The 26,393-nt window shown below is 36.2% G+C and overlaps 1 protein-coding gene across 1 annotated transcript in view; it reads left to right on the top strand.

Annotated features, from left to right (window-relative positions):
• The window catches only part of ADGB (androglobin), a 117,608-nt gene that overhangs the window by 81,692 nt on the left and 9,523 nt on the right, over nucleotides 1–26,393 (top strand). The window contains exons 23-30 of the mRNA XM_063329255.1: nucleotides 595–688; nucleotides 2,686–2,820; nucleotides 3,023–3,176; nucleotides 9,437–9,624; nucleotides 11,055–11,239; nucleotides 16,885–17,069; nucleotides 18,236–18,347; nucleotides 25,632–25,813. Coding sequence (XP_063185325.1) covers nucleotides 595–688; nucleotides 2,686–2,820; nucleotides 3,023–3,176; nucleotides 9,437–9,624; nucleotides 11,055–11,239; nucleotides 16,885–17,069; nucleotides 18,236–18,347; nucleotides 25,632–25,813 — 1,235 coding nt within the window. The remainder of the gene's footprint in view (nucleotides 1–594; nucleotides 689–2,685; nucleotides 2,821–3,022; nucleotides 3,177–9,436; nucleotides 9,625–11,054; nucleotides 11,240–16,884; nucleotides 17,070–18,235; nucleotides 18,348–25,631; nucleotides 25,814–26,393) is intronic.

The raw sequence follows: 26,393 nt of genomic DNA on the forward strand, positions 1-26,393 counted from the left end.
AATAAAGAAGGATTTCACCTAAACTTTAGTCTTGAGAAGTTAGACAACAAGTCTAAACTAGTTGCCTAGTCTTCATCTGTATTGTGTGGATAGAGGTAGACACCTTGATAGGGCAACTCATCCTGTCATCTAAGAGGTATCAACCGTGGATGGGATAAATTACCCACTGGAGCTGCCCGATTCTTTTCATTACAGCTACGCAGATCACCTAGGCACATACCTACCCTTTCATAGCATCTGCAGATAAAAGCTGCTGGGGGCTAAACAGCGTATTCTCTGAGGACAGAGATCACCTCATATCACTACAACATATTACAGTGAAAAAACTGTAAATCAGAGAAAATATTGATCACATTTTTGCAGTTGTAGGAGTGCTGAAAAGTACAAAGGTGATGATGAAGGGTATTTACTCTGTCAGAGGACAAATTAGTTTTCAGCTCAGTGAGACTTCTGTAAAATTCCAAATAACAACTAATGATTCATAAGACAATTTACTCTTGCGAGTGGCTTTTTTCACACATATTTGACAGGTGAATATTTAGAACAATACAAAAGTTGGATGTTACATTTTCTAACTTATTTTATTATTTCCAGGTACTAAAGAAAACACTAGGGTCACAGAAACCTTGCAAAAATTGTGGACTGTGATTGAGCTAAACTTTGAACAGTGTGCTGTAATGCTGTTAAGGTAATCATGTAATAAATTAAACTACTTTATTGCAGCCAGTAACATAGAATTGCCATAAAATCTGGTTCACAAAATAAATATGGTAAAAACATTACTAGTTTTAAAATTACAAAACTCTCTTGGAAGGGATGACATGTTTTTAGTCAAGATATGCTATCCTTTATTCTATATACCCTACATAAGTAAAACTATAGCAAATCTTAAGTTTTAGCTATGTGTGTTACAGGTTTTTTCCTACAGCTTGACCTAGAATATTACCTGTCTCCTGATGTAACAGTAGATCAGTTCTGCCAGGGGTGAGGAGTGGGAATGGGCAATAATTACTGGCTGTGGGCATAAATCCTCACTCCTTATAATCAGAAGTTTGAGGAACACTCATATGAGGTATAATTTTATTTCACTTTTTAGTGTTTATAATCCTGTAAAGGATTCATATGTTGATGGGATCAGGACTTTGAAACCACAGCCTTGTACCAAATATTAGACCTCAGTTTTAGATTTTCAGTATCTCTACATCAGCAAACATCAGACACAGTTTTTAGTCTACATTTAGACTTCTAAAACTTACGGGACTGATTCTTAGGCATTGTCCCACGGGATACATTTAAGTGTTAAAATCATACTAATGTGATTTTGTTTAATTTCTTTTTTAACAGCTGGCAGGCTTGCATTTAATATAACAAGCTACCACCTTCACCAATAAAGTAACATGCAAGAGTTTTGGAAGTTCAGTATTAGGGTAAATGTTTTCCCACTGTCTCACCCCAGACTTACTGGAGGCCAGAAGAAGTACCATTTTACAACACGGACGCCAGTTTAAAATGCTCTAAAACCTCTCAGTTTATGCTAGGGTTGCCACATGTTTCTCATTATACATCCCATGTAAGCTCATCTATATTTGTCCCTACTAGAATTTTCAATAGTTTAAAAATTTGAGGTTTCTGAGGGACTTTTTCTGTCTGTGTGTGTGATGTCTATCAGTGGAAGGAACCTTTGCAAACCTTCATGGACTAAGATCTCAAACTGTTCTGATTTAAATTACTTTCAGCAACGTTTGCATCCAGTCTGTGACTCACAAATGTCAAGGTCAATTGATATCACTGCTAAAAGCATGAGTATGGAGATTGTTTCTGTAATTCTAGTTACTGTCTAGGAATAACGGAACATCAGTGTAGCATTGTCCAAATTTTCTGGATAAAACATTTGCGGTTGAACAACTTGAACACATTCATATTTGGCATAGAAAAGAAGACAGGTACCACCAAAAATGGATGTTGTGAGGTTCCCTTAGGCTATCCTTTTTATGTAAACCATATAAACCAAACTTTGAAATAGAGTAATTAAAAGATAGCGAAAAAGATATATTGTTTACTTACTACAGAAAGCAGGTAGTTAAAGAATAACGCAAGACAGAGGGAGTGGTGGGGAGAAGGATATCCTTTCCTTCATCTCTATGTAGGCATATTTTCACTCATAATCTCTGCAGAAAATCACTGGAAGGAGCCAAAAGATGGAGAGAGACCTATTATCTTTCTTCTGGCCTTCATCTGGCTACCTGTTCACATAACAATGAATTTTGTATGCTGCTCTTCATATTGCTTTGTCCAGAGGAACATTAATTTTTGATACTGTATATGTATATTGTAGAACTTCATAACACTTGAGAGCTTATTTGCCTTACAAATAACTTTTGAATTTACAGTCTTACGTTCCTTCCTGTGGGAAAGCAATATCTTTAATCCCATTTTAAATTTATGTGGGTTTGCTTTTACTCCTTTCTTGTTCCAAAAAAAAATTTCAAGGAAATAAAGGGTTTTTTACTCTCCTAATGATGCCACAGCTTTAAGATGACAGCTTAATATAAAGAAATGGAAGTTATATCACTGTTTAACACTCATGCATGAAGAAGTATTCTTCATGATAAGCATAAATTAAAGTCAAGATATATGTGCCCTCCTGATTAGATTTAAATATTTATCTTGTTTTCTGCTTTCCAGAGAAATGTTTAAAAGAAACTGTAAGTCGATTGAAAAGTTTCCTTGCTATGAAGATGAACGGTGTAAGATGTCTTTCGCTGACTATGCTGTAACGTATGCTGATCAGCCACCAAACGTGTGGTTTGTGGTTTTTAGGTGAGTTTTATACAGGCCTATATAACTCTTATGGTGAAGTAGTACTGATACGCTATGGTTTTTCATTAACCAGCTTTAAAAACGTGATTTTACATATGTCCGCTTCCCTTAAGTTCTAATTTATACTTCTACTTTGTGTTACACAAATCATTTTATTTGTGAAAATAATTTTAATATTATTTGAATTTGTTATTCTTTTTAGAGAAATATTTCTTGTTCCAGAAGACATGCTTATAGTGCCAAAGGTGTATACCACTATCCCTTCCTGTAGACTTCATGTTGTTGATAATGACACACTGGAGGAAATGCCATATGTCTTTTTCAAAGTGGCACCTCGTGTTTATCCGAAAAATAAGGTAAATACAGAGTGGTTGTGAAAACTGTAATTTTAAAAATAATAGCAATTGTCCATATTCTGCGGATATTTTCATCTATGTCATAATGATGTTCTTAGAAGTGCCCCCTTATTTATTAGCAAGTTTAAACAGAGACTATCGCAGATCTATTTCTGTGCTAAAACTTTAACAGTGAAGGCATAGCCTTAATTTCCTTTGATATTTTTTTACTGTTTCTAAATGGAGGAATATCATCCAACTTCCCTGTGCTGTGCTAATCAATGGCAATATGGTGGCTGTTGATGCTATCCATCTGACAGAACAACCTTCAAGAGTCAGAGGCCAAACTAAGAATGAGGTTTGAATAGCCTTTTGTAAGTCATGCTTACAATAATTAAATTAACAAGCATGTTCAGGTGCTAATGATAATTGCAGCATTGATACCAAATACAGCTTTAGATATGCTTCCCCTCAAAGCCTGCATGTTATGACAGAAGCATTAGTGTAAATTTGCTTCTAAAAAATAACTATATTTTTATATAATTATCACAGCTTCCCATCCTTCTGCCTTTTCATCTTTAGGCTAAAGAAGACAGTTTGCTAGTCTTTCCTTGCAAATTACACATTCTACACTCTTGATTACTCTCTCCTCTGGACTCTTTCAGATTGCTGTTGGTTTTTTTCTTTTTTATCATGCACAACACTGAGCACAGTGTATTTTGCACCAAGGATTAACTTGTGGCCGTACAAATGATGAGTAAGGAACAATTAGTTCATGTGTCTTGTGGACTTTACTGCTGCTTGTATAGCCAACTGTGATGTTTGCTCTATTTTACACCACCATTGTTGACTTGCGTACTTCTGTAATCTTAGGTGCTTTCCTGAAGAACTGAATCCTGTAGGTTATTATTCTTGACTATATAGTGTATTTCACTACTGATTTTAATGCTATCCTTTTCAGACCATTTCCCTAGTTTAAAATAATGTTGAATTATTTTATACTCTTCCTCTAAAGTAACAATCCTTCTTTGTGGTATCAGCTAATTGAACATATATGTTCTCCATTCCAGCATCCACATTACTAATAAGAATATCGAATGGAATGAGGTTCAGATTATATCTTTGAAATCTCACTGATTGTGTCCTGCTTTTACAAAAGAAGCCATGAATATGTGCTTTCTGGATGTGATTGTCCAACAGCCCCCCCGGTTTCTTCATTATTTCTTCATTTTCTTAGGTTTAGAAGAATGATCAAAGAGACAGTGTAAGGTGTTCTTCATTACCATAGTGTGCTTCCCTATACAAGGAAGCTTGATTGGTTTGATAGGAGCTGGGTTTTGCAGTCTCTTTGCTATATTGAGGGAGTTGCAAGGAGTTCATTGTATTAGTTATTTCATTATGTTTTCAGCCACTGAAATATTTTCAGCCACATTGTGTTTTCAGTTACGCAGACTGATAATTTTCTAGACACCTTTGTCCATCTAAAAAAAATACAACAGTTTTATAGTCTTCCAGCACGTTACATGTCCTCCATCAGTTATCAAACATAATTTAGAAGTTTTGTGATTGTTTTAACCTGTTATTGAATTATCCTTCAAACAGTTCAGAAGTTCATCAGACCTAACTAATCTAAAACTTTAATTTATCTATATAATAATTTGATACTTCTTTTCCTATGCTGGCCTGCCTCTTACCCTTTTAGTATTACCCCTACGTGTTCACATGTTGACCTTTTAGTGAAGATGGATTCACATTTTCGCCTTCTGAGTCTCATCTGTCATTAACAAGGAATTGATGTCAGTTACAGTCTAACACTGCAGGAGTAGTTTTCTTGTCTTTCTTTTGTAACTTCCAATTTCATCAAACTTTTTTTTTGCACTGGAATGAACTTGCCTTATCTAGTGTTTATAGCAAATATTAGCTGAATGTGACAGATAAGGACTGCTACTCCTGGAGGAATATGCTTAAAAAATAAGGGTTGCAGACAAGTTCTTCAAGTTCTCAAAACTAATTTGGAATCCTCGGAGATGGGCTGTGGATTCCACCAGACAGGAAAATTCAGTTTGAAATCCAACAGTGGCAAGCAGCAGGATGCAAAAAGAAATCTCAGGGGTGAACACTACTTACTGCTTTTCAGGAAAGTGATGGATTGTGGAAATCACAGTGTCAGATTTATTTCAGGCCTCTTCTCAACATTTGTCCTGCTTAGCAGGATAGAACTGTCTAGTTCTGTCTTGTAAGGTAGGTTTTACGTTTCCTTGATTTTACTAATTCTTTCTCAGACCTTTTCCCATTTAACAGCTTTCTTGAATAAAGATGTCCAAAATTGTACACAATATTCTAAACCCGATCTTACCAACACTTTGTGCAGTGCAGTGTTTTTAATATTGAAAATGCTTGTTTTGCTATGTGCTACCCCACCTGGTACATTCAATAATTTTATTTTTTTTTTTTTATGGATACAGCACGATAGCCTAAGCCTATTTTTATGGATACAGCCTAAGAGCCTAACTAATGAAAATGGCCCTTTTTATTTTATTCCTGCCCTTCCTTATTGAAGAAATCCCCACTTAAAGCACACAAATAAAATTTTTGTTATTATCCTCTAAACTCATGACTTTTAAATTTTAAAATATTAAACATAGTTAATATCAATAAAGAGTGAATTTGATTTAAGAGTATTAAAACAGAATTGTGTAGGTATGGTGTATTTTTCTACTTGTTCTTATTACATTTCTTAATCACTGCTACTGAGTTTCTCAGAAAAAAATATAACCTTATATGGTACAATTCAGCTTGTTTTCTTCCTATTCATAAATGATTCATTAATGTTTCAGTGGACCTGGAAAAGCTATTGAAAGCTCAATTGATGTTTTGACAAGACATTATGCAATTATTATGAAACACAGAATACAGTGCTATTATTTTAATCTGTTACCTTTCTTTTTAACAGTATTTTGTAAAAAATAATCAATGATGTAATACATCAAGCAAGAAATTATAGAGTATGCCTGAATTCCTGAATGTCAATATTATACAGAAATAGTCCTTTTTTTTTTTTTTTAAATAAACCTACCAGTTAATTGTTCTGCTTCAAAATTACAGATCAGCAATTTACAACAGAGATAAATCCTATCAAGAGATATTGTTATTCTGCTGCAGAGACACTCCTGGAACACATTATAGTTCATTTCAGAATGACGGACAATAAGGACAAAATCTGCACACTAGCAATAATGTCTGCTTTCTGCAGACATTACAATCTAGATAGAAACTGGCTACTTGCTTTGCATTATTTGGATTTTTTTTTTTTTTGCATTAAATTTTCTTCTTCCATGGTAGTGTTTTCTACTGCTGGATACACTTGGTTTTGGTTTTGGTTTTTAATTCTACTCTATTATTCACAAGTCTTTTGAACAGATTGTAGCAAAGGATAGAGATAAGCTTTTTTCAAGCTTCATCTGACCAACAAAGACGTTAAGAAATCATCACTAGCAACTTATTTAGTATAGAAAATAGAAGTCCATTTGAGCAAGGACACTGATCAGTTATTTTCTTGACTAGTCGTAGAAGGACATAAGGAAATCATCCCTTTTCTTAAGGAAAACAACCCTTTCTTATTCTAGAGATAGTGAATGCTAACAAGATATCTAAGTATGTAATTAAACCTCTCAAAGGTTTTTAAGAAAAACACAAAAATCTGATGGGGATCTATGTGTTTATTCCTCAGTAATGACTGATGATTAGTCTGTGTTCCTACCAGACACAAAATTCAGGTATTGTGCTTTCTACTTGCTTATAGTATTCAGAAAGTGACCACTCAAACAATTTTTTAATCTTAAGTCTAACTTTTCTGTATATTTTTTGTGAACATTAAGATTGTGTAACCTTATCTTTATACAGAATAGTTTTTCTCATGTGCACCATGGTGTTGGAAAGCACTTGAATATCTGGCTATCATGAAATTTTAATGTTTGAAATAGCAAGTTGGTATGGATAGTTTGGAGAATTTGAAGAAGGTACTTAATCCTGAGTTCCCCTGTTACATTGCAATTGGCCATTGCACTCATTATATCCCTCTTTCCAGCCCCTGCCTTTCAAGTAATCACATTCATATTGCCTTCTTTTTTCAAATACAAAATAAACTCAAATTTTGAAACCTTTTAAATTATATTCTGTTTTCTCGTATTCCTCTTCTCAGGATTCATAAAGAGCAGATAAATCTGCATCAGGCTTATTAATTGTGTGTTGCATTTTTAATTATTTTTTTATTTATTTTTTCTAATACTAGAAATATTTTTTCTTAAATCAACACCTTCATAAAAGTAAGGTTAATATCCTGACATTTAATGTCATACTTGCAATGACATTATTAAAAGTAGGGACAATATTAATTTAGCCTCAGATTTGAAGACAGAATGAATCTGATCTCTAAATTTCCATGCAGCAAATTACATTCACCCATAGTTTCACACTGCCTACAGCATGAAGGGACATTTTTAAATCTCTGGTTTATTACTGAATGCAGTTATTTTCATGTTTACATTTTATCCTTATCTAATTTTTCTTTCACGTGTGTGAGGACTGCTAGATTTTGCTAAATGTCTTGTATGTGATTTGCCAAAATATTAGTTTCCTTATATTCAGCTGTGGTCACCTTCGGAGTTAAAAATATCTATAATCTCAACATTGTTGTGCAGTTTTCAAATACATCAGCACTTTACAATACACATCTTTCCTCCCAGAAATAGTAGAGCAGAGGTTTGATGTGATTGCCTCAGAGATGGAGTGAAAGTTCTTGGCTTATGCAGTCTTTAATTCTTTCTTCATTATATCTAATACTATTACTGTTGCCACCACCACCACATATAGGTTTTGGTCAGATATTAAGAGGGAAAAAATATTTTGTACCAAATGAAGAGATTGATACTACTGCTAATGATTTTACAAGAAAAAGAATGGTAATATTACAGAACCCAGAGATTTGTAGATGTGTTTTATCTGGGACCTATTTGCATAGTAGTATGATGTACGTAGCAAGAAAATACATTGAATAAATATGTTTTATTGAACATGAGTCACATTATAAGAAGACTTTTCAGAGTACTGCGCATTCTTAAATAAAAGAGTAAGAACTCATTAATATTTGTTATATTAGACTTTATTAAACAACTTAGAATCATCGAGTCATTTGGTTACAAAGTAACCTCAGGAGTTTGATTGTATCTGCCCTTAAAAATGAGGTCAACTTCGAAGTTAGATGAGATCAGATTTGACTTGCTACGTAACTTTTTGCCAAATATAAATTCCCATAATATGAGGTACATCATAATTTAGACTATAATAGTACTATGTAGTTCTATAGTAATAGGACTATATAGTCCTTCTTGCTTATAAAGGACATCTTATTACATGTTGCGGCTGGAGCATTGCACTTCACTCGTAGAGAGAAGCAGCAGTACATTTATTGATATAAAGCAGGGATTTAACAAAGTTTGATAGTAAATGCGACAGTGTTTTAACAAGATTCAATGGCAAGCCACACTTGGTTGTTTACTGCATAGGGGACAGGGTCAGACAGAACTGTCAGGGAGACCCTCCCGTTGAGTCATGAGGTTCAGAAAGGACGCCCTTGCTTTCTAAACTCCTTCTCACAGAGGAGTCTAGGTGTGGCTGGATCCAGTCCTAGTCCCAGACTTGGTCAACGGTTTATGTCTAAATTATTATATATGCGCAATCAATCCTTTATATAACTTATCTAATATTTCAAAGTTTATCATGCTATTAGTCACTTACTGAGGATCTATTGCAGCAAGGAAACTCTTAATCTTGAGAAGTAACCTTGAAAGGCATCCCTACTCAAGGGGTGATCCTAGTGTGCAGCCCACTGCTGTGAAAGAGCTCAAAGGGCTCTTGGGCTGTTCACTGTTTATGGGGGTAAGATGATTGACCTATAGCCATATTTCAATATTGACTATAGCTCCAGTATTATGGGTGCATTGCTCAAATTAGCTCTTGATTATTGTGATGTTATCTATCTCCCCGGAACCACATTGAGACGGTTGCAGCTGTCACAACCAGATGCACCCATTGTGACCACCACAGGTGGTTATTGCTTGGGCAGGGTTATGGGAGGTAAAGGTCAGGTTGGGTGTGGGGGGAAGTACACCGTCACATTACATTTATGTCCAACATGGACAAAAAGTGTGTTGCATGTAGTCATAGAGTGCATTTTGAGTAGTGTAATTTCCAAGTGAAAATTATTTGTTTTCTTCTTTCAGAAAGGGTACACATTTATGGCTGAAGCGTGTACTGGTGACCAACCTGTGGCAGCTGGAAGATGGAGGCTCCGGCTCATCGGTTCTCATAGTCCTCTCCCGTTTCTGGCTCGTGAAGCTGTAAATAATGTCTATTCTGCTAAAGAAATTAAAGAGTATTACATACCCAATGACAAGCATGTGATGTTCAGGTAAATATTAAGAAAAGAATGATTGAACTCTGCTTTTTATATGGACCATCCCTGACAGAAAAATACGTTATTTCCTCTTTCTTAGAAGGGAAAGGTATTAAAGCAAATATCTGAATTTTATGAGCCATCAATGTGCAATATGAAATTTAACACTTCATTTATGAAAGTGTTATTTTCTGAAATATTGCCACTGTTTAATGAAGAACAGGTATGAACTACACAGAGTATAACTTTAAAATTTTAAAAGCAGTATTTTGCATTTCTGTAGGCTCGATCTTGAAATATTATCCCTATGTCAATTACTGAAATTCCATAATACTTTGGGGGATTAAATATGAATTAAAATTGAGATTTTGCAGGTGAGGAGGAGACATAGTTTGATATGGTTTTTTTCAGCTATTCAGATAAAGCTTTAAATAAAATCCAGAAATACAACACCTTCTTTTCTGATATGTCAGACCAGTTTCCATCTTGCAGTGTTGGCAGAAAAAATTATATACATTTTATTTTAGCATGCTGATTCTTCTAAGATAACATATTTAATAAAAATGTGATGGTTTAATTTTTATTAGTCCTTTATTAATTGATTAAAGTTTATTAAAATCAATTTATTCTAGTAGAGTTTGAGTTCAGAACTGACCCTGACTAAATCAGTATGCTTAAGTTTTTACACAAAGGACTACACACTGCGCTAAAACAGGCCCCATGCTTAGATTCTAGAACATTTTGCCTTGATTCCTGACAGTTTGTGTCAAGAGGAATCAGGTTCAATAGAAATGAAGAAAGCATTTAATGAAAATATAACAAATGCACTCAAGTTCTGTAAACTCTTTCTTGATGAGTTTGGGGTTTCTTTTTTCTTTTTTTCCTCTCTGATGTTGCCAATCTTTTAAAAAATTTGAATTTATGGACAAAAAGAAAATAACGTATAAAGTTATGAGTTATGATGAAAATACTATTTAAATTTCACCCTAAGTCTGTAATTCTACAGTCTTTTAATTCCACAGTCTTTTAAGTTCACCAGATTAGCAGCTGCTATCAAATGAGATAACTCTTTTGAAAGCAATTTTTTTTTTTTAATTTTGCTCGGTTACTTTTTAATTGAAACAGTTCCCTTATCTGGCTAACCATATTTTTCAGCAAATTCTAGTACAGCAGGAGGGAAAATGTAAATCTGGACATTTGATAAGGCAGTGAAAAAAAGAAATGGCAAGACCACCCCTTTTTTTGCAGCAGCACTTACTTTGATCATAGATTCACTGCACTAAACTTCACTACAGGAAGCTTAGTCCATCAGATTGCAAGAAATCCATTGACTACAAACTCAATTCTAAGAGTTCACTTCCAGGTCAGCACAACATTTAGGTACTTTCCTAAAAAAGAATTTCTGGCATAGTTTGTTATATTGCCATTTTTTTCTTCCTCTTTAGGTATTCAGTAAAAGTCACAGCGTCACATATTGCTACAGTGCAGGCACAAACCTCTAAATCAGATGTGTTCATTAAACTACAAGTCCTAGATAATGAGGAAGAAATTGTGAGTGTCACTGGAAAGGGCCATGCAGTCATCCCTGCTTTTAATTTCTTGAGTAATGAAACACTTTTGAGTTCCCACTGTAAGTATTGTATTCTGTCTTTGATAATTTTATTCACTGAGAGATATATCTTCTTACAATAACTTTAGGTAATCAAGGAAAATATTATTTTTCCTACTTTTTCCATAAATCCATACTTGCTTTGTGATTGAGTGAATCAACTACATTTTCGAGCAATGAACAGGAGTTTTTGGTCCTCAGCAATGAGAAAAGGTACCAAAAGGATTGACTGAAATAAGATGTCCAGCCTTATTTTCTTCCTCTGCCTTTTGGTCTTGTTTTTTAACTGAGTAAAGATTTTTCTGAACAAAAGTCCAGTTGGCATCAGTTAAAACTGACTCTCTGTAGTCCAGCAAACTACTACTCTGAATCTACTGTATGCCCAAGCTTGGCAGCATACAAAAACTGGGGGAAGGGCAGGGAGGTAAAGAAAATGAAGCCAAACTCTTTTCAGTGGCACCCAGTGACAAGATAAGAGGCAACGGGCACAAACTGAATTATAGAAAATACAATTTAAGCATTAGAAAGGGTAATTTGGAGGAGGGGGTTGGTTTGGTTTTGGGTTTTGGCTTGTTTCGTAATTACTCTCAGGGTGTCAAACATTGGAACGGGTTTCCCAGAGACATTTTGGAGTTTTCATCCTTGAAGATAATCAAAACCCAACTGGACCTGGCTGTAAGCAATCTGCCTGAGCTGACCCTGCTTTTTGCAATGGGGTTGAATTAAATGATCTCCAGAGGTGTCTTCCAGCCTCTGCTAGGACCGCTCAGCCTCCTGTGATCCTGTGAGATCAGTTAGTAGTTAAGGCTTATGGTTTGTTCTTTTTTCTTAATGATACACAAATAATCCAGTTTCCTTGGATGGGCTGTCAAACTAAACAGGTATTCATTTACAAATGGACTTAATAGAGAGAGCCTTCAGCTTGAGATTGTGGCGATGCCCTGCCATCATCACCCTCTGATGTAGCAAGATAACTTCCTGCATACAGTAGAGAGCAGTTAGGTTATCCAGTCATCGCTGCACTTACAGGCTTTCAGAAGTTACCGTTCTTACAAACTCAGAACTTAAGAGCTACCGTCAGGCAATATTAGCTATTTGCTACTTGCATTTTTATTGTTTGATTAAATTGGGGCTGGACTACTACAGAAGCTAAAACAAAACTGGAATGAAAATTTTGTCATCTGAAAGTACTCTTGGACAGTTGATTGACATTTGATTTTGAAGTGCTGTTTAATTTTACTGTTCAGAAGTAATAAAATACAGCTGAATGAGGTACATATTTCCTAGGCATATTTTCAGCAATTGTCCCTGTAGTACTCTGGTAATTTTTAATAAAAAATTAAGTACTATCTACCTGCTTCTGCTACACTTCTTATATGTAATAGATTCTAGATGCTACTGCTGTGCCATCTTAAATTCTTTCATAATCTTCATTTGTTTCCCTGTTTTCTGTACACTTCACTTCTTAATCAAGTTATTTCCATTTTATTTGTAAGATCGTATACTATTTTGAATTTTTCATTATATCTATGGGTTTCATTTTGAAAATTATGTTCTTCATAAGCACTGCAAGTTTGCTTAAATAAAACAGTTGTTTATAAGCAAAGTCAGCTACCGTACTTTCCATGGACACCACTATACATCAATGTTGTAAGATACTAAAGTCTTTTGTCCTTTTATGAAGACTTTTAAACAATAAGTCTTCTGTAAATCAATCAGTTTCTGCTTGTTTGAGCATACTCAGAACCTGAGGCAAAGACAAGTTGTTCAAATACTGGATTATTGCTTTGATAAAGCCCAAAATATCATCCTATTTCATGTGCTCACCTCCACTGTTTTGAACTGTTCAGTTTTTTAACATGATCCTTTAGAAAAATGTTTTATCTACATTTTCAATGCTATGCGGGAAAAATAACTAATTTAATCGTGTTTATGAAACATCTTGATTTCGTTCTCAACTGCACCTTGTTATTACCAGAAACAGAAAATTAAATACTATGGATACCATGCTCTTAAAGTGTAATTCATCACATGACAATGTTGTGGTTTTAAGGTCATGGAGAAGCTGTCATGGTTCTGAGTTACCAAGATAATCTATAGCCATTTTTGGTTACTGTTTTTGGAATGTGGGAATGGATTAGTAAACTTAATAGTAGACTGGTGGAAATAGAAGCAGAAAAGCTATAAAAAAGCTGAGATTAGGGTCAGCATCACAAGACTTGAAATAAGTTGCCAAATTACCCTCAGTAAACTGAAGGAGAAACTTTCTCTCAGGAAACCATCTTGTTTGCAAAGATCATAGCCTGAAGACTAAAGTAAGTTAGAAGGCAAAATCAGGTGAAAGAGAAGAGAAGTGTGTTCCAATGGATGCTGGAAGGGAGAGGATGGGTCAGACCAACTAAGAGGGACGTCCTGTCTTTGTCAGACTAGCAGGGGGCATAGGTGAGAAGAACTTTACAAAATATCCTCGGAAATCAGACACACGCATTAGGCTTCTATCTCTTATGTGCTGTGTTACAAATAATTTCTGCTAATTTAAAATTCTTTTAATCCATTGTGAATCATTCAATGAAATATCTGCTATAGTAACCTGATTGAAAATAGGAAGGTTGTCATATCAGGTTCCTATTCAGCAGTGGAGCTTATAAAAAAAGTGCTATGATTTTAGGCTATATTTGAAGGTGAAATGAATATTCTGATGCCATTTAAGTGTGCACGGGTGTATAGGGAACTGTCATTTGGAAGGAACGACTGTGAAGCTGTCACTTTTTGTTGTTTTTTTACTATTACTGTGACTTTAACGATACTAGACGAAGTGGCCTTAACTCTGAAGCTCTTTTCACGTATATATGCATCCTCTATATCACAAAGACATTTTGTTTAAGTGTTCCAAATCTTTCAGAACATCCAAATTAAATGAAAAGATTGTGAAATGTACTCAGTATAACCAATATTACAGTATCATATTACCCAACCTGCTCATTGTCTGTAGATGCAATTTATGGCATTGTAAAAGCATGTTTCTTTGCTATTGCCAAAAGTGTTAGGAAATTATAGAATCATAGAATAGTTTGATTGGAAGGGACCTTTAAAGGTCATCTATTACAATCCCCCTGCAATGAGCAGGGATATCTTCAACTACATCAGGTTGCTCAGAGCCTCAACAAGCCTGACCTTGAATGTTTCCAGGGATGGGGCATCTAGCACCTCTCTGGGCAACTTGTTCCAGTGTATCACCATCCTCATCATAAAAAAATTGTAAAAAAATTCTTCCTTGTATGTAGTCTGAATCTACCCTCAAATTGGCCTGTACAATATAGGAACCTCCATAAATACTGATGCCAAGTTCAGGTGGGGATTCATACAACTGACACTCAACACAACAAGATTCATACTGTCAGTATGTAGTTGTTCTCTCAAAAAGTGTGTTTTCACAGAATAGGAATAATCAGAAACCACTGGTTTACCATCAGCACCAAACTTGTCAGTTAAGCAAGACAGAGTTCTCACATTTGAGACCTATTCAATATCACACATCTTCTGCCTCTCATGGAATTGATTGCTGTGTTGCCAGAAGTACTCTTAAGTGACACTATTGTGCCAGCATCACCAATAAAACATTATCCCCCTTTCCCACTCACAACCTGTTAATTCATCTCATCCCAGCTGTTTTATAAATGTCTTTTATAGCTCAAAAATTACAGTAAACCAATTGATTTTGAATATATTTACTTCTTCTGAGATGTAGCAGATGACTTGGACCTTGAACATTCACTTGCCAATAAAGGAGTTACATATTGGCACGTTACAAGCACAACTCGTTTTGTTGATACAAGCACATCGGGCCTGTAAGCACTGATGTGCAAGTGAATGCTCATAATCCTTTTATTTTCCGTAGTAAAAGTCTGATACAATCCAGTCTCAGAGTATCAAAATCTGATTCCGATATTTGTTTCAATCTGGAGCCAAGGTAAGTAGGAGTTCCTTCTTGTCAGAGCTTTGCTTGGGAAAACCAAGACTGAATGGTATGTAGTGTGAAAAGTAATTTGGTGTCACAGCACCACCTGGTGACAATTGCGAGAAGTATTATTTTGGATGCGTATGCATTTTTGGCAACTTTTCCAAAGTCATCTTTCCAGCAATGAAAGCAGAATGAGTCTTATGGAGGATTCCACCATTCTGAGCTGAGTTATCTTCATGGCACGATCATCCTCTGGGCAAATCATTATAGAATTTTTCATTTCTAATACTTAAGCTCTTCAGATTCAGGAAAGAAAGAGGAGGAGGTTAGCGAGACATTCATGAAAGCTAATTGTAATCTAAGGAATACAACCTCCCTTGAAACCCACCTACCTTGATAGGTAGAGGTAGGCTCTTCCAGAGGGCAGTGCACAGCTCCTAAAGCCCAGGCATCTTGAAGAAAGCATCTCTGCAAGGTCTTGTTTTCATTTCCTGACTTCTACTGATTTTCTTAGGAAAAGGAAGCACTGCCTTAGGCAGAGGAGAGATGCGATAGCAAGTGACCCATGGCATTTGACTTCCACAAGAAACAATATTTCCTGGCTCTCTTTGAGTTTTTAGTGGCACACTAAACTTTTATTTGGCATTGACACACCACCAGTAAATTTTGCTGAATCTGTTCTAATAGTCCTGTCAACTCCTGTGAACTTCAATAGATGTTTTGTCAACACATGTGAAACTCTGTACGTTTTATTTTGAAGTGTTGCAATGATACAGAATCATCCTTTGCTTCTACAATAAACGTTGGGAAAAGGAAAGCCTTCTGTCCTCAGAGAAGTCAAAAAGATACCTCTTTCGAGTTGATGGTCCAGCTATTGTTAGTGTTACACAGGTGAAGCTGCTTTCCAGAGGTGTTATTTTAGCCCTTATTCAATTTTCTATGAGATATTCCCGTTTAGTATTCTCTTTCTTTTCTCTGTAGACATTCAGGCAAGATACTGTCATAGATTTCAGTAGCACTAGAAATGAGCACAGATTTACATTTTCTGGATTAATATTTCTGTTACCGCCCTTCTTTAGCACATTCCTGGTTTCACAATTTTTCCACATTAACTCCTTCCTTAGGAGACAATGATAAAACTTTACAAATGATAGATCACAAACAGTTCTATAGCTCCTTTCAAGAATGGCTTTTTCTAAACTTCAGTCAGCTATGAACCTTGCGTCAGGTCGACATAAGAGACTTCTGTAAGGGTAGGAGTTGACAGAACTGTGGCCAATGCACCTCTCTTCCCCTTCCACAGGTGCGCACAATTTATTAAATTAGGTTACACAGGGACCCCATCATACAGAGTGCAAGGCTATCTGTGTTATGCAATATATAGCATGGTGCTGTGGTGGTTAGTGCAAGAAAGAAATGGGGGGAATTTTATGCTTTATGAACAGTAACAACGGTTATATATACAGTCTTTCAAATTTCTCATTATTTACTTTGAAGAAATTTGTGATTTGCATGCAGAATGAAATCGGGATAGTATTTGGAATAAGCACGATTTTAATTGGAACCTTGTGAGCATAATACAGCATGAGAAAATTGACTATGGTAATTCTTCTTTCTTATAGTTTCTGGAGGCACCTGTTCACCTCATACCAATAATTCATAGAATTTCTGGAAATTAACACTGACATTTTTCATCATCTTGCAGCAAGCAAATCTCAGATTATTCAAAGTAGTACAAAGAAGGAATCAGAAACTGGAGGATCCAAAAAAAAAGGTCATGTTTCATCTTCAAAGGACACCAAAACTTCTATCAAGCCAGGACGTGTACGAGAAGATCCACCTATATTAGAAGATGAATCTTCACTCTTGGAAAACTTTCAAAATAATGATGTAAGTCCACAACAAGTAAGAGATTCCAAATCATTGGGATTTAAAAATAAAAAAAACCCAAACTCAAATAATGAAGGGGTATTGATAATTCTTTTGGTACATGTGGAGATCTGATATCCTGAGGCAAGAACAAGGCATCCAAAATTAAGATTGTTGGTAGCTTCTGAATGAGACCACGTGAATAGCCAAATAACAAGAGGCCATTTTTGCTTTCAAATCAAGGTGATCTATTCAATCTTTAACTGTTCTTCTCTTGCTCAGTCAAATTCAAGTACAGTATAACTTTCAACTAAGGGCAGAAAGCTACAAGTAATAAAGTTAAACTTCTTATGCTTCAGTGTGAGTTTTCTTTAAAATAGGATGTAAGAGAAGGCCGTCTTTAATAGTTTTAATAGAGAAACACCTATTGCCAGTCAGCTGAAAGCTTTAGTAACACATGCACTCTAGCTACTACTTGAGCTGAGTTTCTCAGAGAGAGATGTCAAAAATGTGGATTTTTCTTGACTTCACATGGTGTTATTAGTCTTACAAAAATAACGTTTGTTTTCTAAAGCAGTTCTTGGTTCTCTGTCTCTAAGTGTTTCACTACTGTGATTTTTTCCTGATAATTGAGTTCAATTGCAACAAAATACTCAAAGAAAAAAAAAAGTATACTGAGAAATAAATTCCAGTGTCGTTCCTTTGACTCAGAACTGGCTTTGGAATTTGGAAAACAAAAAGTGTAGATGATGTTTAAAATAACCCATTGACCCTTTCACCGCTACCTCAAATTAAGACGTTAGTGAGTGCTAGGGTAAGGGCTCAAAGCCCTGTAGTAGGTCTTAAAAATCAAAGACAACAGTCTTTGTTTTAGCACGTGGCATATATAGGAAAGTTACATGGAAATCTTAAAGGAATGTAGCTCCTTATTGTATAGTCCAGTTTAGTTTCACTTGATAAACACATAAGTAATTGTTTAATTTCACAGGAATTAAAATAAAATCTGTGGAATTAACACTAATTTTTTAAGCTTCTTGTGAACACTGTAATGTGCAAGCTTGTAAATTAATTATGTGGTTTATTTGTTGAGTTCAGTAGCTGGCAGCTTACTCACCTACAAGAGTTTTGAATGCTTACTATAATTGTTATGTCTTCAGCATGTTAACATATTGTATTTTCTTTCACAGTCTCACAAGTACGTCATACAAGCATTGGTGCTATATAATAGTTGGCCACTTACTGAGAGTCAGTCTCTGTTCATTCAGTCACTGAAAGAAATGGAGAAAAACGAAATCAAAGGTTGGTTCAATCTAAGTACGTATTTAGTCAAATGCATCATGTTACTGATTTAAAAAATATCTTATATTGCTACAAGCCAAGACCATATGATACTTTTTCTTTTATTCACTGCTTGAGTGAAATAATTAAGCAATGAAGCTCTTTGTTCCATGATTCATAGAAATGAAGTTTAATTGCATGATTCTGTGCCTTCAGTTCACAAATTATAAAGAAAGCAGAGAATACTCTGCAAAACTCATCTGAGCTTATTAGGGCTCAAGTTTAGGTAGGGATGTGGAACAGTTGTAGAAGTATGACTGCTTCTACAGTCAGAGAGACGGATGAAGTGTAATATAAAGGCAGAATGCCCTGACAAAGTACATCCACACTTAGAAGTTTCTATTGAAACTAGAAGAATGTGCACTGACAGGAGGGGAAAAAAAGGCCTGTTTTGGGATACGTATTACTTCTGTACTGCTGGGAGAAGAACTTAGGCGGGAGGCGAGACTAGGAAAGTTCCCAAGGACAGGCTGTGCATTCAAGCCTGGAAGAGGACAGAGAAATTTCAGAAACTTTTCTTTTTTTTTCCATATTCTCTCAGCATTTCTTGTTATAGGACAGAAAAGAACCCAACACGTATTAACGGCAGATAGAAAACTAGTCAGTATCTTAGAAATTAGATAAATGTCTCATATTTGCTTCTCCTTTTACTACTGGGGCTGACACAGAATGATTTAGATCTTAAATATGTTAAAGGAAAATTTATCATGTTGGGTCCTACAGCCCAAGAGAGGTGAAGCTGCTGCCACTCCACCTCCCAGGTCCAACCAGTAGCAGGGCTGCAGATGTAGTCCCAGCAGGCACACTCACACAGAACACGCATTCTCACTACGTATATACATATATACATTGCCAGCCACACAAATCACAGACGGACACTCAGAGCACACACACAAACACAGACAGCACCAATGGCCTCATCCTGCTCCCCTTGCTGGCTGGACAGAATGGAAGTCTGCTGGTGAGACTATATACATGTGTGTATATATACGCACAAGGTGGATCCTTCCAGCAGCTGGGTTTAGACACCTAGCTGGCCCCTGCATCCCATATGAGCTGCTGAGGCTGCAGCCCTACTCCAGCTGCTGGTGCAGACCATCGCACGTGCACACACACACACGCAGCTGACCAGGACTTCCCAGGTCCCAGTAGCTGACTCCCCTGTGCTCTCACCCCTACATTCCTTCAGAACCTAAAATTCCACTGCAATTCCACCACTCAATACATTCCCTGCCTCATTAATATTAAAATTCTATAACTCAATTTTTAAAATATGAGATAAGGAGAAATTATTTGCATTATCCTTCCTTATATATATACACTTGATAATACCCTCACATTTTCTTAGGAAGACTTGATCTTTATTTATTAGTGGTATTTCTCACTTATTACTGTGGTTACATATTTCTTTTTAATGTCTTGTCGTTGGTTAATTTCCATTACCCTGGACTGAAGTTATATTCATCAGCAGTAATTGCTGACATATATTATTTCTTTTCTTGTTATTGAGTGCAACATTTGAGTTTTTTGCAGTTTTTTTTCAGCTAACGTTCCAGAACTTTACAAAGATAAATCTTTTTGGTTTACTATAGTCCCTAGTCAGTTTTAGTACTATTTGAGGATCTTCGTCACATAGCCTCCTTACAGGCCTATACAAAGACAGAATTTTTATGGTTATTTTGCCTGCCTTTAGCTCGTTGTGTTCTTCACAAAATTATCTTTTCTTCCTAGATGACTCCATTTGTTCTCCTCATTTTTCCTTTAATGACAGACAGCTTATTACAATAGACATCCGATTACATTGGCTTATTCTTCTGAGTGGGCTACATAGTAACAGCTTACACTTAGCGCACCAGGCGTGCTAGTGATGTGTGTCCTTTCATACAGCCATCACCATGGCCTGTAAAACTGCAGGTCAAAGGAGGTCACTTGAGCTCTAAGTTTCTTCACTAGTTCTCAGCTGTTATTACTGAAGATTGTCAATGTCATGAGCATTCTCCTGTTTAGTTCAAGGTAGCAGTATTCCAGTTCATAGCTTCCTTTCTCCGTGTTAACCGATGCTGTGGCTCATTTCCAGTCAGTCTCAAGCCACTGTCAGTGATAATGAGCGCTTTTCTCTTAGGATTCTTTTCAAATGTTGTGATTTCTGTGTTCTCTCATAATTCCTGCCTTTCAAAGCAACCCAAATCCATTTCACAGTTCATATTAAACGGGCGTTTCTGTTTATACAAGGATAGCAACAGATTGTCCGTGCCACCAACAGAGTTTAAAAACAACATATATCATAAACTCCAACACTTACTGTATTTACTACTTAGCATTTATTTTATGTACCCCTATTAACAGAAATATTTATCTAGAGTGCTTACTATAAGTAAGTGTTTCGGAAAGCACAGCGAATCTTTTTCTTATTGTGAACTAGTCTTAAAGCAACTTGAAAACTGAACTTTACCATTTAAAGCTGCCGGTACCAGTTCTCAAACACACAATTCATGTAACAGCAATGTTGGTGTGTAACCAAAAAGGCATCCCCTCACATTGTGATTTTTAAGAAAGCTGCAGTGAGCCAGGTGGAAAATTCCTGCAGCAAATTTTCACCATTTTGGGTATCACTTTTTCATGTAAGACAACAGTGCCATCTGGAGTTAGTTTTGTATTAAAGCTAATTTACCATGGCAAAAGCATATTTCAGCTTTGTATTAGCGTTTACTAAAGTCTTTCAGACTAGTCTCCCTGTAAATGAAGACCTATAATATAATATAGATATTCCCTGATACTATAAAAATTTATTAGGAACATTTTTGAAGACAGTAAGTTCTCTGGCATAACGATGCTATGATAATTTTGTATTTTGTATTTGTTGATGTTTGTTACTCTTTACTTTCTTTAGAACCCTTACTATTGCAGTTTGGAAGTACTTGTAAAAAGAACGGTGTTAGCAAATGTTATTTCATGACCAATATTTAGTCATATTTATTATATATGAAATATCATTAAATGTTTTATTAGAGACCACATTGCACAAACAGGACATTAAAAAGGCATTAACCAGGAAAACCCAAGTACACAGAAATTAGAAAGTGCCAGATAGTGTATTATTTATACAGTCTTCATTCTTTTCTCTCTTTTTTTTTTCTTTTTTTTTTTTCTTCCATTGGGAGCTGTTAATGGGGCAACATTTCAATGGAAAAATAGTAAAAATGTCTGGATTGTAATTCTTGTGTAAAAGGGGAAAAATCTTGCAACTCCTAATACCATTTTAAGTTGCTTGACTATGCAAACAAAATTATTTTAAGATTCATTTTGTATGTATGATTTTCAGCTATTGCCTTTTTGGGTTCGCTGGCTTTACTTTTCTTGTGATCAGAAGTTTTATTGCGCAACTGTCACAACCCAGAGTGGAATCATCAGTGTGCACTGAATGCTGACTGCTGACTCGCTACAAGAGGGACATTGAGGTGTTGGAGCGTGTCCAAAGAAGGGCTACAAAGCTGGTGAGGGGTCTGGAGGACAAACCTTATGAAGAACAACTGAGGGAGCTGGGGTTGTTTAGCCTGGAGAAGAGGAGGCTGAGGGGAGACCTTATCACCCTCTACAACTACCTGAAAGGAGGTTGTAGAGAGATGGGGGCTGACCTCTTCTCCCTGGTGACAAGTGATAGGACGAGAGGAAACGGGTTCAAGTTATGTCAGGGGAGGTTTAGATTGGATATTAGGAGACATTTTTTCACTGAAAGGGTTATTAAACATTGGAATAGGCTGCCCAGGGAGGTGATGGATTCACCATCCCTGGAGGTGTTTAAAAAAAGGGTAGATGGGGCACTTAGGGACATGGTTTAGAAGTGGCTTTTGTCAGGGTAGGTTAAAGGTTGGACTCGATGATCTTAAAGGTCCCTTCCAACCTCAGCAATTCTATGATTCTATGATTCTATGTATTTTATTTATTGCCTTAAGTTAACTCAAGAGTGTTAGCTGTTGATGAGAGAAGGCTGTCTATCCAACCGGGAGAGCAGGGGGAGATGAACGCCCAACCCGGGCAGTAGAAGTAGGTTTGAAAAGGCAGGAGAGGCAGTATTGTTTGGAATACTCCTTTTTTTCTCCACAGCTGGGAAAGTTTCTCCCACAGGTTTTCTATTCCAGCAGAAGAGCTTGCTGGCTCATGCCAAGGACAGGATTTCATGAGATGTTTAAGAGGATGTTCAGTTCTCCCTCTCTTTATCTCTTTTCCACCTTGCCTGTCTGTAGCGATTAATTACTTGCCTGGTGTTCAATGAAAAAATAGGTCACTGAGGATACATGATGGTGATAGAGTTTAAAGACCTGTAGACCTCTAAGCCATGCTCTAACCCCACCCTACTACTGCAGCCATATTGTTGCTTTGCTTCTGTCCTGGTGTATTTTTACTGCAACATTAGTGTCTGGATGAGCCCAACTTTGGAAAGATTTTTGATGTTGTTATCTGTCAAGAATCCTTCTGAGGGTCCAATCAGAGACAGGAAAAACAGTATCTGAACTTCTTGGTCATTTCCTAACCAAATCTGAAAGTCTCTCATGGGGCAAGTAACAGTCATTTCTACCAATTACTAGGTAATCCCACTAAATGATCAAAGTCTGTTTCAGATAATGGGGGCATGATATCTTCTCAAAGAAAACTTCAAAAGACTCCTCTGTATTTTACCTATGAATAAGAAACATTCTCTGGAATTTGAATTTCATAAATCGGGAGTAGCTGTTTATCTTGCCTAAAAAGGAGAACTGTTGTATCTCAATCTGAAATTATGAATTTCAGATAGGAATTATTTAGTGTAATTATTTAGCTTGTCATAGACAGGAAATCAGACTGGATGATCACTATGGTCCCTTCTGGCATTAGACTAAATGAGTCTCTGAGTAAATAATTGAATAGTGGTAGAGAAGCTAATTTTAAGAGTTGCTATCAGATGTTTATCATCACTGCCAATTGGTGTGATGCCCAAGCTTTACTTAGTGCCATACATGTACAATAACAGCCACTGAGAGTTTGTGATGATTGATGCATAACCTGTGAGCTGGAATGGCCCTTTTCTTTCTATATCATCTCCCTGCCTTTCTTCTTATGGCATCCCAATCAAAGCAGTTGCCTGGCTTTGTCCTTGGAAAAGCCCACAGGAACTACTCACATCTCCCTTAGAGTGGGCTGCATGCTGTAGTGCCAAACTGCAGCCAGTGCCCCCTTCAGGAATATCTGGAGGATGATCCCAAAACCGGGAAGACAGCCTGCTCTGCTGGGGAAAGCAGGAGGCCTGGGGGAACCTGGACCATGCAGCTAAGTACCATTAGCTAAGAGAGCTCAACTGAATCCTGCCCTAAACCTTTATATCAGGAGTTAAAGTGGGATACCTCATTTTAGCCCTGTCATTTCATATGCTTGTTTAGTATTTACTAATGTCTCAGTGTATCCAATAAGTCCAGAGAGTCAAAATGTTAAAATTCAAAGTCGTAAAATATTTATAGAAGCCAGACAAAGCTTGTGGTATCCCCTGACATAGAAAGTCTTTGTCTGATATCATTTAGCTAATGACACTGAATGTCTCTTGAGTGTTTGTATAAACAAGAAATAATTTATCTTTAAAATTAATAATTCATTGAATAATGCATGTACACCAGCCTGATTTATGGTGCCAATATGTTATGATAATGTGAAATTAAATGGAAAGCCATTTATGTAATGATATTATAACTTCAAATAATGTAATCACTATTTATTTTACATTTGCATTTCCTCTGGAGTTTGTTTAGTATCTTCAATATTTGTGGAGACGGCTTTAATTTTTGCTTTCATTCTTTAGTAAATGCTTTGGTAACGTTGAATCAATTTAAGCTTAGCACTTTGGTACCATTGTACATTATTTAAGTAGCATGAGGAGGTTAAGAATAATACAATTTATACATAAACACGTATAGTGTATGATCTAATACACATATATATCATATAATATATATTTGTATGTGTAAGTTATATGTGTATTATAAATATGTTTCTATATATTTATTATTTAGAATTTTATATATTCATATAACCTTAGCTATGACATTGCAGATCTGATCCAGAGCTCATTAAAGCCAGTGCAATATCGTCGTGAACTTTGGATCAAAACATGCAGCACAGTGATTTGTCCTCAGCAGAAAGAGAGTGGAAAAGCATAGCATTAAGTGAAAGCTACCTTGTTATTATTGTCAGATTGTAAAACAGCTCCTCTTTTTTTTTCTAAGAGAAATCCCCTGATTTATTTTATCAACTAAATCTTGGTTTTCAGCATTTGTTTTAATGTTTCAGGCAGTATGAAGGTGGAGGGAAATGGAAATTTCAGACTCAGATTTTTAGTCTTTCTCATAGCGTTGTGGGTCCATTCTAAGTTGTTTCAATTGACATGTTCCTTATGCTATTACAGCAATATGCTATTTCAGGCTTTCTTTATCTGTTTGTTTGTTTGTTTTAACAAGAATATGACATACAAAAAGTCGTCTTAACAGCTCCCACCAGCTACGACAGTGCAGAATAAGTGTAACAAATTCAAACATATAGCATACAGATAGCATACACATGTACTGAGAAAATAATGAATCCAACATGTTCTCTGATAGTTCTGAGAATGATAATTTTGAGTTTCTTAAATATGCACCAAATCTCAGATATGTTCCTTTGCCTTAACTTCTTTGCATTTTTGGTGGGGTGTATGTTCCCTTCTGCTCTTCACACTTTCAGGCTTACAAGGATATGAAACAGTGAGAACATTGACTTGACCTACTTGGAGCTTCTCACCTGCCTGGTGTATAAGACTGACAGAGACTGTATGAGACTATGTAGGAGAAATAGGAGAAATCACAGTCACGCTGTGATTCTGTGCATTGCAGTCTTTGGACTGACCTATACACAAGGCAACAATGCAGTGACTGATGTGCAGGGACCATGGCAAACTCACAGTTAAGCCCTGGGTAAAGTGCTATTTAGGACAGATAAGGCTGTCACAATGCATCCAGCTTGTAAATCCATTTTTAAAAGTTGTTTTGTCCCCACATTCTTTCTTAATTGAACACTGAATGCTAGCGTAGCACTTGAATGTGTCGAATAATTAACTGACTTCTTTGTCTTTCTGCATGGCTGTTTTGTGCTGTTATTCCACCCTGGATATTATATGGGGAAATATATTTATGGATGACAACGGTATCCTGTAATTCATCATGCATCATAACTACATCTGAATAGTACATGGGGAAAAGCATGAAGAGCACAGCTTTCCCTTAATGGTTAATTATTTTGAAGGACAAAAGTCTGCAAGTATTCCTAAACGAACCAAAAAACCAAAAGCATCTGAGAAGACAGAAAAAGAGAAGTCCCACAAAGAAAAAGGATCACTTTCATCTCTTGCATATCGACCTGAATCTCAGGTGAGAACAAATCCAAGAAACTGGATTCGTTGCATGTGCCATCATCGTACTGCGATATTCTCAGGTCTGTAGATCAGTATTACTAGCACTTCTAGTGTATCCTCTATGCCCTGCTTTGCCACCTTTTTTAGCTTTACACCTGAGAGAGATTGAATTACACATGTAACAGATATGCGTCCTGCATTTAGAGAAGTAATGTCATCATTTCTTTGTTTATGTGTAAAGCAACTACTGGTTGATCCTTTTGTTGGTCTAGTTTCTGTCTCTGCTGGAGGTTTATTAAATTCCATGGATTCGCCATATTCATGTCCCATTAGTCCCTCCTTGTAATGATTTTCATGTGTTCCCAGGGAGATGAAATAGGTCTTTCCGCTATAGTCAGTTCCTGTCTTTTATGTCACAATTGTCATTAGCTTGCAGACATACAATGGCAGAAAAATTAGTACCTGCTTGCCTACTTGAAAATTCTTCTCATTGTGGTGGGATAAACTGAGTGTACAGTGATTGACCGAAAGGCTACTGCCAGCCTGTATGCCTTAAAAGGAATAATTGACTATGGATTGCAAACGGATTAATGGAA

The sequence above is a fragment of the Chroicocephalus ridibundus genome, chromosome 3, assembly GCF_963924245.1.
Source record: "Chroicocephalus ridibundus chromosome 3, bChrRid1.1, whole genome shotgun sequence".
NCBI classification, from domain to species: domain Eukaryota; kingdom Metazoa; phylum Chordata; class Aves; order Charadriiformes; family Laridae; genus Chroicocephalus; species Chroicocephalus ridibundus.